Here is a 15066-nt window from a genome sequence, read left to right on the forward strand (position 1 = left end):
GCAGGCTGTGTTGGGCGCTAAGGGAGGGAAAAGAAAGGTTGTGCCCAGTGGGAAGACGTCACACTTCCCTCAGCTCAGGGGAAGAGGGAGAGAAAGGGGAGATAGCGACTGACTCAAATGAAAGGCAGAATGGCTCACCAGAGATATGTGAACAGGCCTTAAGTTTTAGAGGAAAAAAAACGAACATCTCCACTCCAAACAGGAGATTTAGGGGAGGGAGGCAGATTTCAACACCTCAGACTACCTAAGGAACCGGGGCTGACTGGCGAACACCTACAGAAGAGGAAATCTTGACGATGATAGCGTAGCGTGGACACCAGAGGAAAAGGAAAGAGAACAGGTTGGCTGCTGCAATTGAGACCTCTTCTAGAACAGTGCTTAGTAAGAGAACTACTAAAATACACAGAATTAAATCCCCCACAGAACCACCAACTACAGCCAATGTCTCCGGAAACAGAGCTTCCCAGCAAAGATTTTGCATTTCCAAGAATATCCGTATTATGCACACCATGGTTTTCTTCTGTGCAACGTAGCAGGGCAGTTGCCAGAGAACCCTGAGGTCCCCGGTCACCCTATGGGGGAGTCAGGGAAGCCGCGGGAGGACGGGTCTGTGGCCCAGGGTCCTTTCCGCTCGGTGCCTGCGCGCACCCAAGCCCGAGCCCTGACAGGAAAAGAGAAGCTTTCACTTGCTTGAAATGCAGAAATATTTATTTTGGTTTCCTTCATTGTTTTTTGGAAATTCTGTTTTGGTTTATAAAACATAGAAATAGCCAACACTTAAAGCAAACATTCAAAACCCCAAGGTGACAAATTATTGACTTTTTGTGCAATTAAGAACACACGGATGAAGCCAGGCTACCCAATAGTGTTACTACGGTGACAGTCCTTCAGTGCCAACCCTGTCGTGCGTGGGTAATACACAGACTCTCACAAACCCCACACCAGCTGCTTTCAGTGTGAACATGACAACTTCATTCGGTCACACGTGGCAAAGACTTGCAGTAAAGTAAAATGCGGCTAACTTCCAAATTAACTTTAAAAAGAACAAAACAAAACAAAAAAATCCCTTGAGAAGTGAATCCCAGAAAATGAGTTTTCCAGATTTCTACACCCTAGAATTTTGGCTTGTGGAACACATTTCATAAAAATCAGGTAGCACTGTAAGACCATTCGTTCTCACTGTCCACTTCGCTAAGTGCCCAAGCGTACCTACTCCCTTAATAGGCTTAAAGACATGCCCTGCCTGAGAATTGATCTGGGGGTGGGAAAAAGCCACTTAATCACAACACAATCTTTTGATATGAAAACCACATTAAAAATCCGTCAGCCATCACAAAGAATGACTGTTTCGCCGGAGATAAAGGGGGACAGTTCACTAGGCGTCACAGTTGAGCATGGTCGATCCAGGTAATTATTTCCTTCTTGAAATGCTTGTCTTCACTGCAGAGTCTAAGGCAGATTTTTTAATAACCCCTGGGAAGGGATCGGTGAGGGGGAGGGAATTGGGTCTGGAGAAGAGGATCTGAGAACATTCTGCTCTGTGGGCAACGGAAGCCGTTCGCTCAGGTGAGCAGCCGTTCATCTGAGACCCGGCATCTGTGCTGGTCTGAGTGGGATCTGTTCTCTTCTTTGCCGGGAACCTTCTTCTCCTCCAGGACAAGAGGGACCGTGGAGAAGCCCGGCTGCTCTGAGACCCGGTCGGAGTGCATGTGAGGCGGGGAAGGGGAGGAGGCAGGGATTAAGAAAGAATCTCTGGTCCACTTGTGACATCCTCCAGCTGGGACAGTCCTTGCTTTTAAGGGACAGCTTCCCTCCAGTGCACTGTACTTTGCAGAGCAGCAGAACACCTGCAGGATTTGCAGCAAGTAGCAGACATCTCGGAAATAGCAAAGTCCTAACCCCTTAGTTAGAAAAACAGGGAGACAGAAGTTTTCACCCTTTTTTTTTTTTTTTTTAATACCGAGGAAGCTTCAAATAACTTAGCCCATGGATAGTTTCCCCTTGACAATTTTAAGGCTCATTTAGGAAATTGTGTATCACCATAAACACGGTCTGCAACAGGAGGTGACTGTAAGGCAGTGTTCCGTTTCCTCTAATGTTCCTATGACGAGAACCCCGAATGCACAAGTCAAACATGGGTGCTCCCTTTCCTATGTGCGCACTAGTCAAGATTACCGCCGCGAAGGCCAGCAGCTCCAGGAGACGGCGGAGGTGCGCAGCTTCGTCCTCGCATTAAACTTTGATGGTGGAATAAAGTTCATCTATCTGTGACCTAAAATAATTCCGAAGCTCAGGCCGTTTCGCCTTCATTGTTGGGGTCAGGAGGCCGTTGTCGATGGAAAATAATTCAGGGTGAAGACTAATGCCTTTGACCTGCAAATAAATGAGGCCATTAAAGCAAAACCTAGGGCCGAGGGAACCCGGGCCTTAAAGCCCGTTGGTCGGAAGGGATGGAGACCTTATGGCCATCCAGTCCCTCCTGGGTCTCAGGCCAGTGGCTCACTCAAACACAGGGCAGGAGCTGCTCCCAGGACAGGCCCCGGGCTTGGATCCTGACCTCCAGGAAAAGAGCATGCCTGCCCTCGGTTATAGAAATCCCTCCCCAGGCCAAAGCTCGCCCTTTGTCATTCCTCGTGGGTTTCTTTAGGTCCTCTTTTTTTTTTTTTTTTTTTAAAGATTTTATTTATTTATTTTGACAGAGAGAAATCACAAGTAGGCAGAGAGGCAGGCAGAGAGAGAGGAGGAAGCAGGCTCCCCGCTGAGCAGAGAGCCCGATGCAGGGCTCGATCCCAGGACCCTGGGATCATGACCCGAGCTGAAGGCAGAGGCTTTAACCCACTGAGCCACCCAGGCGCCCCTCTTTAGGGTCCTCTTGAGCTCCATACCTATTCATACAAAATCCTCAGGTCAGACATGGGTTTTGTAGGGGTGCAGGCTCCGTGACGCCAATCTTACCTGTTCAAATGGCTTCAGGCCGGAATCCTTCCCAAGCCTCACCATGTCCTCCAGGATGGCTTTTTTGACGTCCTAGGAAGGTGAGAAAACGACAGATTTGCTGTGTTGGTGGTCTCTGAAGGCACGCCCTGTGCCAAGCCAAGGTCCGAGGAGGCCGACCACACACTCCCGAGCCTTACCTTGTTCCTGCACAGTTCTTCAAAAGAACCTTCGAATCCTTTCTTTCGGGCCCAGGGACATAATGTCTCAACATCTGGTACCACAATTGCTATGAGAAATGCCTTTAACACAGACAAGTGAGTTATTAGGTGGCTTGATCCAGATGTTCTGAAATAGCGATTCTTTGTCATTTTGCATGAGATCTGGAAGAATCTGACAGAAGTTACAGACCCTCCCTTCAGAACATATTATCAGCCCCAGGAGTCTACTGTGCCCAGGTTAAGCGCTCCCAGCTCTAAAATACAGATGGCATCAGGAATTTTTCAATTAAATATCTTAAAAAGGACCCCTGGGAATCAAAATCTAATGAAACCCTAATTTTTTACTTTTGTGCGCATGCACGTGCGCGCGTGTGTGTGCATGTATACAGTTTAATAAAACAGGGTCAAATAAGCAGTGAGACCACAGACATCAAGTAACTGCTTTAAAAAGGAGAGAAAAAAATTTAAACAGATTCATTTTTTTAGGTCTCCAATGCCGCATTTTTTACAATTTAGTAACAATAAAACTACATAAAAGTCGACGGTATTTAAGATTATAGGTTAAAGGGAGATGCCTGGATGGCTCAGTTGGTTAAGCGTCTGCCTTCGGCTCAGGTCATGGTCCCAGGGTCCTAGGATCGAGTCTTGCATCGGGCTCCCTGCTCAGTGGGGAATCTGCTTCTCCCTCTCCCTCTGCCTGCTGCTCCCCCTTCTTGCACTCTCTCTCTCTCTCTCTCTCTGTCAAATGAATAAAATCTTAAAAAAAAAAGATTCTAGGTCAAAGAAAAACAGGTATACTCTCAAAGAAAAACAGGCGCCTTCCTTATAAGATAATATTCTTCAACAAGTATTTAAAAGTCTCAAGATTTGTAAAAAGATTCGCTTTCAGGGGACCAGGCCCTTTTCTCTTCCCTGACACCACCTACTTGACGTTTTGGCAATGAGACGCTCCGGTCTCTGACCTTGGTTTCCAACTGTACGTATTTACCGGCATTTACCGGCTCACAACCCGCACTGCTCACACACACGACTTTGGAGACACAGCACAAATACGATGGGTTTAATATATTGAAAATTCTAAACTTCCTTATAATCAACCCATCAATATCTCCTTTCATAGTTTAAATTTAGAAGCATATTTTACCCACCCCCTAGTATCCTTATCCTGCCCTTGGTATGCCAGAACACTCTAGGTGAAATAAAAATACGGGATTTAAAGAGAAAAATTTTTCTGGATGCGAAAGGCCAAGCAGCAAACCCCGATAATGTTCCAGCACGTCACACGAGAAAGGCAATTCAGTCCTCACTGCAGACCTTCCATTGCCCTGCAAAAGCCCGGAGTTTGAGGCCCCGGCCACGCCCATGCGACTCAGCTCACAACCCCAAACGTGCGTACCCGCAAGCTTTCTCCATGGACAAACACCTGAGCGACAGGCTCACTCCGCACGTAGACGTTCTCGATCTTCTCAGGTGCTATGTATTCTCCTTGTGCCAGTTTGAATATGTGCTTTTTCCTGTCGATGATCTTCAAGGTACCATTCTGTGTATGAAAGGGTGGGGAGGGGAGGTGCTGTGAGAGGGTGGGTGGGAGGGGCACGGGGGGCTCACTCCTGGGCCCTGGGGCAGGTCCATCAGGCCCACACTGGGACTGTGGGAAGGATACAACCCCTGCACCAGACGTGCCAAATGCCACCGTGTCCCCTCTGGTGGTCAAAACCCACCCCCAGGGGCCTTCCTGTGGTTCCAAAAGTCGGCTGCAGGGAAGTTTCTCTGGTTCTGGCATATTGGTCCTGCACCACGTCCCCAAGAAGCAGACTGAGGTCAAGGCGATGATGAAAAGTGTTCATCAGAGCCCAAGCCCGAACTGGACTGACACTTAATCCCTCTTGAACTTGAAAGAAGGGACTTAATGTATTTTGGAACACCTTGGTATTCTGAAGTCTGAATTAGCTGGGTGGGGAGGGGAAGCATTTTTCAAATCCGTAAAAATTGCCGGGAGTCTCATGCACCTTAAATCTACAAGAATGGGACAATGCAATGATAAAATCATGCAATGATAAAACTGGCCTAAGCCATTTCAGTAATAGCAGTTCAACACGGGGACAACTTAGAAGAAGCAAGTCCGAATTGGTCCCGGCCAGCCAAACTGGTCAAACCCACGGTTGTGGTTTCTTTTAGGCTCTTTTCCCTCTTCTGATGGACCCCGGCATTTGTCTACAGTAATAATTCTGAGACTACATTCAAAGGCGTTGGCCTAACCCGTGGGACACTTACCTATTTTTAAGGGGAGGGCAAGCCTAAGAAACACATACACTCGCAACTTCTTGCCCACCACACCTCCTTCCTGGCCGTCGACCACAACGTACCCTGTACCTTCTGGAACTAAGGCCTTCACGTGGAGGCCCAGCACTGATACAGAAAAAGCCATACACCGTTCTCTCTGGATTTTGAATGGGAAGCAGCCATCAGAATTGATGTCACACATCAAAACCAAACATACTCGCTACATTTCAAGTGAAAACCCTACCCAGGCACCCTATGAGTATAAAGCTGTTCCCTGGAGGAGATGGAAGAGCCTCCCACTACCCGCCTCTGCAGGGAAGGGGAAAGTGAGGTCGCACAACAGCAACGGGCAGAAGAAAAGTATCTGCGAACGGGGGGAAGGGAGAGCTTACGGGAAGCCACTTTCCAATGTCCCCCGTGTGTAACCAGCCGTCTTTGTCCAGAACTTCTGCTGTTTTTGCTGGGTCCTTCAAGTAGCCTTTAAATACATTTGGCCCTTTCACACACACCTGAAGAGAGAAAGATCAGGAGCGGGGGTGGTTGGGGGGAATTGGAGGGTGGGGGCCGAAAGTTCCAGTTAGGACTCAGGTAGGCATCGGAGACTGAATGTACAGCCCAGTGACCTCCGCCCACACAGACTTGTGACTGTATTTCATAGCTAAGAGATGAGATCTTCAGAGTTCTCAACATAAGACCAAAAATCTTTTTTTTTTGTTTGTTTGTTTTTTTTTTTGTTTTGTTTTCCTTGTATCTCTGTGAGATGATGGAATATGAAGGAGACTTATTGTGGGGAGTAATCACTCCACCATAGATGGATGTCAAATCATTATGCCGTTTCCTTTCAACGCATACAGCGTGTATGTCAATGACATCTTGATAGAACTGTGGGGGACAAAGGTGATCTGTAAAGAGCATTTACAGGGGCGGGGGGGATTCTATGGAGAAAATGTGTGTGTGTGTGTATGTGTGTGTGTGTGTGTTGCGTATCTCAACCTTTAGTGGGAAGCCCTGAACTCCACGATCCAGAGGGAGCTAGCAGGGAACCACACTGGGACCCTGGAGGTTCATCCAATGCCTCTGGTCCCCTTACCCTAACGACATCAGTCACAGTCAAGCTATAGGGCTGATGACTGCCTGAGGTTCCGGCTCAAAGCCCCAAAGAGGAGGAAATCACTCTGAAGTCATCAGCTTTCCTTCCACTAGCCAGTGGCTCACTAATAGGTCTCCAGGGCCATGAGTTGTCAGGAACTATGCTCCAGGCCTTCAGGCATAGGAGCCTTTGCACGGTCTCAAGCCCAAGTCCCTGTGGTGTCTGGCTGAAGAGACGTGCATGGTCCCCTCCCACATAAGGGTACCTTCAAAGAGAAGCCTGTTTGATCCAGGATCGCCAAGAACATCAAGCTCGGTGGCTTTACGTGACGCTGCCGGCAAGCGGCCAAACTATCAGGGGGAATGGCAGTGTGGGTGAACGACTTGCGAGGGGTGGGAGGGAGGTGCCACTCACCTCGCCCTCGCCCTTGGAAGCCAAGTAGTTCATCTCTTCCACGTCCACAAGTTTTATAAGGTTGCAAGGCATTGGAGCGCCAACATGGCCTGCGTGGAAAATAAAATAATGATCATTCCCAGGAGGACTCCTACTTCCCTTAAGCCAAATGACTTTTATGGCCAACAGGCCCACTCAGGAGGAGAACAGCTGGTGTAAATTTCTGTCTGCAGCGACGACAGCCCGTCTCCCCTGGTAAGTGAGCACAGACAGTGTATTTCCAGAATAGAGACAAACATTCCAAAGTCTCTTAGGACCTTTCCCCAGTTTGAGGCCCCAAATTATTTTTTCAGAGTATAAGTACTCGGGCTGTGGACTGAGGGTTTCTACAAATTCCCGGAAGCAAGCATTCCAAAACCTTTACCAGGTTCCTATGATCTGATGGCCTGTGCTCACTGTTTGCCCCATCTCCCTCACTCAGACTTCTCTACTCCCTACTTCCTCTAAGAAGAGAAAACACACAGCTTTGGCAACTGGATTACTCTCTCGACGTCAGCTGGTTCTGACCAAGATGGTCTTCACTTCCTTAAGTATAGGGGAACACGTTTTAGATTTAAGTTTATTAAGATAGGATGGTGGGGAGGGGGTTGGGGGGCTCAGTCGGTTGGGCGTCTGCCTTCGGCTCAGGCCATGATCCTGGGGTCCTGGGATGGAGCCCCACATCTGGCTCCCTGCTCCTCCCTCTCCTCCTCGCTCATGCTCTCTCTCACTATCTCTTTCTCTCTCTCTCAAATAAATAAGTAAAACCTTAAAAAAAAAAATCTCATTCTCACAGTTAACTCAACTATCCTGCCAGAAGTTGCTAGGATTGGGTTGTCTTTTTCCAAACAAACAATAGAAATGAGATAGGTTTTAAGAGCAACACAAATAATTCCTTCTATGTTTTAATAATGTCTGTGTAAAGAGATCACTGTTCGAGATTCTCTAGTCTGGTAAGGAATCAGTGGTTAAGAATTAAACCACGAAGAAGGTTCAGAGACCATCAGTACAAGTCCCAGCAGAATTGTGCTCCTACAGTCTGGACATGAGAATCCAAGTTCCCAGACGGTGCTCACATTTATGCTACAGCAAATATGTCAGTGGCGTTTGCCTACCAGAGCGTAGAATGTACCACTGGTCAGACCTGGGGTGGGATTCTGGCTAGGTAAGTTCCTATACACTGTTTATGTGCTTTTCCACCAACAATCACTTCCTGTCAGAGGGAGCAGGACTTGGGCCCCAAGGACGCTCCTGGGATGAAACCACCGACATGCTCAAGGACAACTGCTCCACTGGGTAATTTCTGTTTCTGCCTCTCCTTATGCCTTTCGGGAGAAATGCCATCTTTCTTTCTCTCTGTGGGCTCAACTCCCAGCCCAGCACCCAGTGTAAACTTGAGTCAAATTTACCAGCAAATAATTTGACCCAAATCTATTCCCGGAAAGCTCTGTGAGGACAAATGTTCTGAACCCGGTGCAAAGGGCTTTCATCCCTCAGCTGTCAGCTTCAGATTCTAGGTGAATCTCTACCACCACCCGCCTTCCGGCTGGTCCTCCAAGCAAAGGCGCTCTGCCACAGCAGCCCTTTTCCATGAGGATCCCTGATTTACAAGGCCATTTGCCCCAAGGCTTGATCACCTGAGACACAGAACTTCCGTTGTTCAAAGGACCAAGGACAAACCCAATTCTAAGAATTCCCATCGGAATAACGAGATTCCCATAAGGAGTGTCCCACGGCTCGTACCTGCTGTCCAGTCCCCAGGCACAGTCAGGCAGCAGCCGGCGGTGCACTCGGTCTGTCCGTAGCCTTCATAAAACTGGACCACCAAGAGACGAAACGTTAGTAAAGAGAACAGTCACACTGTTCTGCGAGGGCACAAATCAGGACGTTCTTCTCATTCCTGAGCGATGGCTAACCGTGGCAACATGTCTCTTTTTAAAATCTGTTCAGAACTACTACGACGGCACCCAAAGATCTCCCCCCGAACCTGAAACCCTGGCCGCTGTCCACAGTCATCTTCTACTTGCCCTCCTACAGACAGGCGAGGGGGACACTGACATGGCCTGACAGGTCACACTGCACATGACCTGCCCAGGAAGGCACTCGCTCTGTCTGCTCATGGCTGTGCCCCACACCTATCCTGTTAGTCACCCGGTCCCTGCTGCCTCCCCGCGCCCTTCAAGGCAGGTTCTCCCCAGGGTTTGCAGGTTAGCTCCTCACTTGCAACCCATCCCCATCCCCTCAGGCCTGATGAAAGGCTAGTTTCCTGGCTAGTACTTCCCCCAGTCTGTGGTGGCCACAGACACATTACCTCCTGCCCAGGGGACAAGACAGACACACTCCTGTCTCCAAGCAACCTGGGAATAACGTGCTCTTCCAAAACAAAATAAGACACCTGCTTATAAGAATGCCTTTGTGGAGAGGAGAGACCTGGGCTGGCAAAAGCCGGAGACAAGGAGCAGAAGGGACGCCCACCTCACCTGACAGCCGAGCGCTGCTCTCAGAAACGTCAGCACAGTGGCGGACACGGGTGCGGCTCCTGTGATCATCAGCCTGACTTTTCCTCCCAGGCTCGACTTGCAAGGCAAGGAGAGGGGAGACAGTGAGGGGCCAATAGCTGCACGTGGGTGGGTTCCTCAAAGACCCCTTCTGGAAACCCAGTCCCCAGATCCACCAGCTCCTTCTCTGCAGGCCGCACAGAGAACTCTCAGGTGTTTGAAAGAGGAAGGCCTGGCCGTAGCTGGTTGCCCGCTGAGGCTACCCCCTTCTCTCTCAACACTAGCCAACCCCTCTACCTGCGGGTATTCTGAAGGAATTAGAACAAGACTGTGGTGGGCTTGGAGGCAACCACCACATCTGGGGCATTTTGCAGGACACAGTATCATTATTCCATATTCTCAATCACACGTGCCTATAAAATGACGACAATCATAACATACTTGTTGCAGAAAAGGAAAGCAAAATAAAAAATTAGAAAGGCTCAGGGCATCTAGGTGGTTCAGCCAGTTAAGCGCCTAACTCTTGATTTCGGCTCAGGTCATGAGCTCGGGGTTGTGAGATGGAGCCCCACGTCAGGCTCTGTGCTCAGCAGAGAGTCTGCTTGAGATTCTCCCTCTCCCTCTCCCTCTGCCCCTGCACTCCTTCTCTCTTTCTCTCAAATAAAGAAATCTTTTTTTTTTTTAATTACACCGATAAATCACTGAACACTACATCTAAAACTAATGATATACTCTATATTGGCTAATTGACTTTTAGTTAAAAAAAAAAAAATAAAAAATAAAAAATAAAAAATAAAATAAACTAGAAAGGCTCCAATGCCCAGATTTCTTTTCTGCCTCTTCATGTTACCATGTTGTTCAGGTTTGCATGGGATACTGAGGTTTAAGTACTGGCTTTGTCCTTAATTTTTAGAAACGTGTCTGGTTTACTAAAAACGTGCCCTTCTCTCTCAGCTTCATACTGCGCTTTAAGAAAGAGCCCTCACAGACACTCCAAAGGCCACGTGCGTTTCCCCAGGCAGACAAGAGCTGTGAATGTGTCACCTGTATCTTGTGGAAGATCAGTCTGTCCCACAAGCTGTTGTTTCTAATGATGCCGCTGCGGAGCTCTGCTTCTTTCCTCTTGGAGGCGAAGTCCAGCAGCCACCGTTTCAGCGTGGTGTTTGCCTGCCCAAAAATCTGACGGGTCAAGGAAAAAGAGAGTTACAAAATGATGGGGATGGCTAGAATCGAAAAGTCAGATAATAACAAGTGTTGGTGAAGATGTGGGGAAACTGGAGCCCTCAGCCTCTGCTGGGGGGCAGGGAATGTAATACGGCTTGGTTGCTCTGGAGAATAGACCAGTAGTTCCTTAAATAGTTAAACCCAGAAGTACCATGGGACCCAGCAATTCTGCTCCTAGGTAAGTGCCCAAGAGAAATGAAAATGTTCATTGCATCATTATACATAATGGCCAAAAAGTGACAACAACCCACATGCCCACTGATGCGTGACAGGAGAAATAAAATGTGTTGTAGCCACACGGTGGGATATTACTTGGCCATTAAAAGGGATGAAGTAGAGTCACAAGCCACCATATAGATGAACCTCATGAAAGAAACCCATCACGGAAGAACACATTACGTGATTCCATTCATATGAAAGTCTGGAATAGAGAAATCTATAGATTCAAAAATCAGATGCATTTGCCTGGGAGTGGAAGGGGGTAGAGGTCAGCTACAGGACAGATGCAGGGTTTCTTTCTGAGGTGATAAAAACGGGCTATGGTGATGGTTGCAGAACTCTGTGGATATACCCAAAACCTTTGAATTTTATACTTTAAATGGGTGAATTATATGGAATGTGAATTATGTATCTCAGTCAAGCTGTTTTTAAAGGACCATTAAGAAAAAACACCAAAGGTTCTCATAGATCACAGAAGCCCTGCCTTACAATAAAGAACATGAAAACTATGCCATCCAAATTGACCTTTAAGACTGCTCATGCCACACACTGGTCTCACCCAGGATGGGTGGTCCGTGCCACAGTGACCTCCCTGCCCCAAGGGGCTGGCCGTCTCTCCATCCCTGGCTTGGCTTGTCACTTCTTTCTGTGTGGCTAAATAAGTAATGTTATGTGCTTATGAATGTTACAATTTCTAGAACCATTTCATAGTTATAGTTCTCATGTGATGCAACTGGCAACTTTATGAGCTAGACAGCAGGGGGAGGAGGTAACAGTCCATCGTGCAGATGAGAAAATAGAAGCTCTAAAGTGTGTATGGTACAAATAATATGATCTCCCACCTTCCGCCTGTATTGGGCCTTCCGGTTTACAAAGTATATACATGTGTTTTCTCTTCTAATCCTCACCAATGGTTCTATGATATAAATGCATTCTGGTTTTACTGATGGATAAGCCACACTTCTGCGAGACCAAGTGTACAGAAGGTATCCGGCTGGCCCAATTCGAACCAGAGTCTCGGACTCCCTGTCCAGTGCTCTGTCCCCACTCTGCTGCTCCTTGGAACTTACTCGGTCAAACATCCGGTTCAGCAGTCTGGGGACCACAGGAAAGACTGTGGGTTGAAGTGCCTTGAGGTCATCCATAAGCAGCCTGATATCTCCTTGGAAAAATCCTATTTTAGCTCCATGACACAGCATTACACACTAGAGCAGGAAACAAAAGTAATGCCCATGTCTTCATCAAAGCAGGGACCACACAACATACACACAGACACACAAGGCTTCTGTTTTAGCGTTTCGGACCAGTGTCCAGAAACTACGAAGTTCCTACATGTTGGTCACTTTTCAAAAAACATTCTTGACTTCCCTGGTCATTACACAACATCAGAGTGTGGTCTTTCTCTTGATCACCCTGAAAATAAAGGAGCTGGTAAGAGACCAGACTACGTTGTTTTTAGTGATGATCATGGAGTTTCTGCTATTTCAGCTCTAGGATAAACAGCTGGTGAGTGAATGACAGGGTGTTAAGTAATCCCAGTATTTCACTTGCCTAGAAAATTTAGGCCTAATTTGTTCTCCAAATAACAGAGCAACTTGCAAACTTGGCTACTTGCCAAGCGTATTAAAGTCTCATTTTTAAAAATCTGAATCTCGCCAAAAAATGTCTGAAAAGCCACTGACTATGTTGCAGCTGAGACACTAGGGTGTCAAAGAGCAGAGTGGCTTAACGTTCAGCTCTGATCTACTCCATGCGTATGTTCCCACCCGATGCAAATCGCACCGGCAAGCCGTATGCACTTGACCCACAGTTTGGTTGTTTTAAATTTTAAAGAGAGAGAGAGATTCAAAAGATGACACCACGGAAGTACAAATGGTCTCAGGCTTGAAAGCAGAAACCACTAGAAAGGTACGCCCAGCCTGGTTCATGGTTTAAAAATTCAAGCTGGGCGAGGAAGGCTTTTGTCCTCGATGGCCTGCCTCCCAGGCACACATCCCAAACTGCAATTAGGTACATATGGGCCATTATCAACCCGTGTGAGATCGCTTTGGAAACTCACAAGATCTCCTGAGGTGCGCAGGAGGAGAGGTAACAGACCCAAGATGGGATCTCATGACCCTTGGTCCTTTAGGGTTAGTGCACCCTAAGGGCCAGCAGCCGATCAAAGGGCCACTCGCCTTAGTCACCTCTCGATTAGTCTCAGTCACTGACACTCAGCACAGTGCCTGGCATACAGCCAGAGCTCAATAAATATTTGTTAAATGAATGGATGGTGCCCACTGTTTTTTTCCTAAAGTACAGGATCCAAAATTGTTGGAGAAGTTAGAGATGGTTGTCGTCACACAGTCATACAAAGGGAGGCAAGGCTAAGGTCAGCTAAAGATCATCCTACTTTTCCAAGGGCACTTGGAATATTGGTGAAAAAAATGAATCTGAAGCTGACTTGCACATTATGAACAACCCCAAGGAAAACCAACAGCTTTTTAATAGAGGCAGAGGCTTCGTGAAGCTTTGCAGGATGGCATTCATAAAAATTCTACTTTGACAGTTCATCTTTCTGGAATCGTGCCCAGGTGCATCTCCTGCAGAAGCCTGAGCTTCTAATTTTAAAATGAATGATTAAAGTTCACGTACTCAGACTGTCCCCCCCCAACATTTATATTCTTTTAAGTAATTAGCACCATTTCTAAAAGGGGACCGTGCAAACAATTCTCTCTGGGGATGACACTCTGCCCTGAAAACTTACCTTTATCAGTTGCTCATACATGTGTGCAAGTGGTAAAAATGAAATGTGTATGTCACTGGCATTCAAGGCAAGTACTTTCTGGAAAACACAACAACTTAGCAGAACACAAACAAACAAGCAAGTGCACGCAGAACAACAAAAGAAGGCCTACCTCTACAACTCTTTCAAACATGTGGGCAAGAGGCAAGAAAGATATCAAAGTATCATCTGGGGAAGGATTGACTGCATTCTGTAAGCAAAGACACCGGCAAGCAGAGAAGCGTTAAGATTCCCAGTAATTTCCCGTTTTTATTTCAGAGCACATGATACCTCAACGCTAAAGAGAAAGCAGCTTTCACTTACAATCTGCCATTAATTCTCACAGAAGGATGAAAATGAAAAGGCAATGCTTTAATAACTTCATTTTCAATATGAGTGGAGGTCATTCCTCATGGTAAAGGAAACCCACTCAGGATTTTAGCCCAAACAGGGAAAATTTTGCCCAAATTGGGATATCAAGGGATGACGTGCTTTAATCATTTAGTATTCCAAAGTTACTGTACCCCACCACCCAGCAAACTCAATTCCACCATAAGTAAGACATAAAAGGTCCATTCCAACATAACATAGCATATTATGTTGTGGGAATAGATGATCTACTCCAACATAAAATAGCATTTTATGTTATAAAGGGATAGGAGAAGGGATGATAAGAGAAACTGATTTCCAAGCTCTTTTAATTTATAGTATAAATGCATTTTGAGTATTTTAGTTTGATCAAGATCTTTACCCGAGTGGCCTGCTTTACACCCCATGAACACTATATCGATTTGCTTTTAGTGCAAGAGCTCTCCTCTGGCCCCGTCTCCTATAAAATGCTGATTTGTGATAGAGGTCTGCATCGAGGCTAAGCTGGACATCTGGTTTCCATCGCAGGGCTAAGAATGGTCTTTACTTAGGACCAGGCATAGTGAGGGTTTTACGGGGAATATTCATGTTATTCATGTGTAAGGAATTCTGGCCAAAGTAAGAAAGGACCTCCGGCAGCCGCCACCATGCCAGTCAGGTGCCTATGCATCCGCTCCCAGGCCGTGCCCAACCCCCACCAGTGTGGAGCAAACCCAGTAGCCTGATCCTGCCACAATCTTAGATTAATTTTATTCCAGTGTGGTCTGCATCCCAACTAGTTCATCTCAGGAGGTAACTGCTTGTATAATGAGAAGTCAGATTCTATAATTTTTATACTTTTCAATTTTTTTTTTAAAGATCTTATTTAATTTGACAGAGAGAGAGATCAGAAGTAGGCAGAGCAGCAGGCAGAGAGAGAAGGGGAAGCAGGCTCCCCGCTGAGCAGAGAGCCCGACGTGGGGCTTGATCCCAGGCCCCTGAGATGATGACCTGAGCCGAAGGCAGAGGCTTAACCCACTGAGCCACCCAGGC

At 47.0% G+C, this 15066-nt stretch overlaps 1 protein-coding gene across 2 annotated transcripts in view; it reads right to left on the bottom strand.

Moving 5' to 3' along the window:
• Positions 1-690: 690 nt before the first annotated feature.
• The window catches only part of LOC111144564 (acyl-CoA synthetase long chain family member 1), a 65142-nt gene continuing 50766 nt past the window's right edge, over positions 691-15066 (bottom strand). For both annotated transcript variants that reach the window (XM_022498902.1, XM_022498903.1), the window contains exons 11-21: positions 13799-13876; positions 11972-12106; positions 10503-10637; positions 9441-9536; positions 8704-8776; positions 6943-7031; positions 5831-5947; positions 4552-4695; positions 3135-3236; positions 2956-3027; positions 691-2373 (exon numbers count right to left, since the gene is read on the bottom strand). In XM_022498902.1, coding sequence (XP_022354610.1) covers positions 2233-2373; positions 2956-3027; positions 3135-3236; positions 4552-4695; positions 5831-5947; positions 6943-7031; positions 8704-8776; positions 9441-9536; positions 10503-10637; positions 11972-12106; positions 13799-13876 — 1182 coding nt within the window. In that variant the 3' untranslated portion in view covers positions 691-2232. The remainder of the gene's footprint in view (positions 2374-2955; positions 3028-3134; positions 3237-4551; positions 4696-5830; positions 5948-6942; positions 7032-8703; positions 8777-9440; positions 9537-10502; positions 10638-11971; positions 12107-13798; positions 13877-15066) is intronic.

This window comes from Enhydra lutris, unplaced genomic scaffold (genome assembly GCF_002288905.1).
Source record: "Enhydra lutris kenyoni isolate GAN:26980312 unplaced genomic scaffold, ASM228890v2 scaffoldscaffold11, whole genome shotgun sequence".
Classification (NCBI taxonomy): Eukaryota; Metazoa; Chordata; class Mammalia; order Carnivora; family Mustelidae; genus Enhydra; species Enhydra lutris.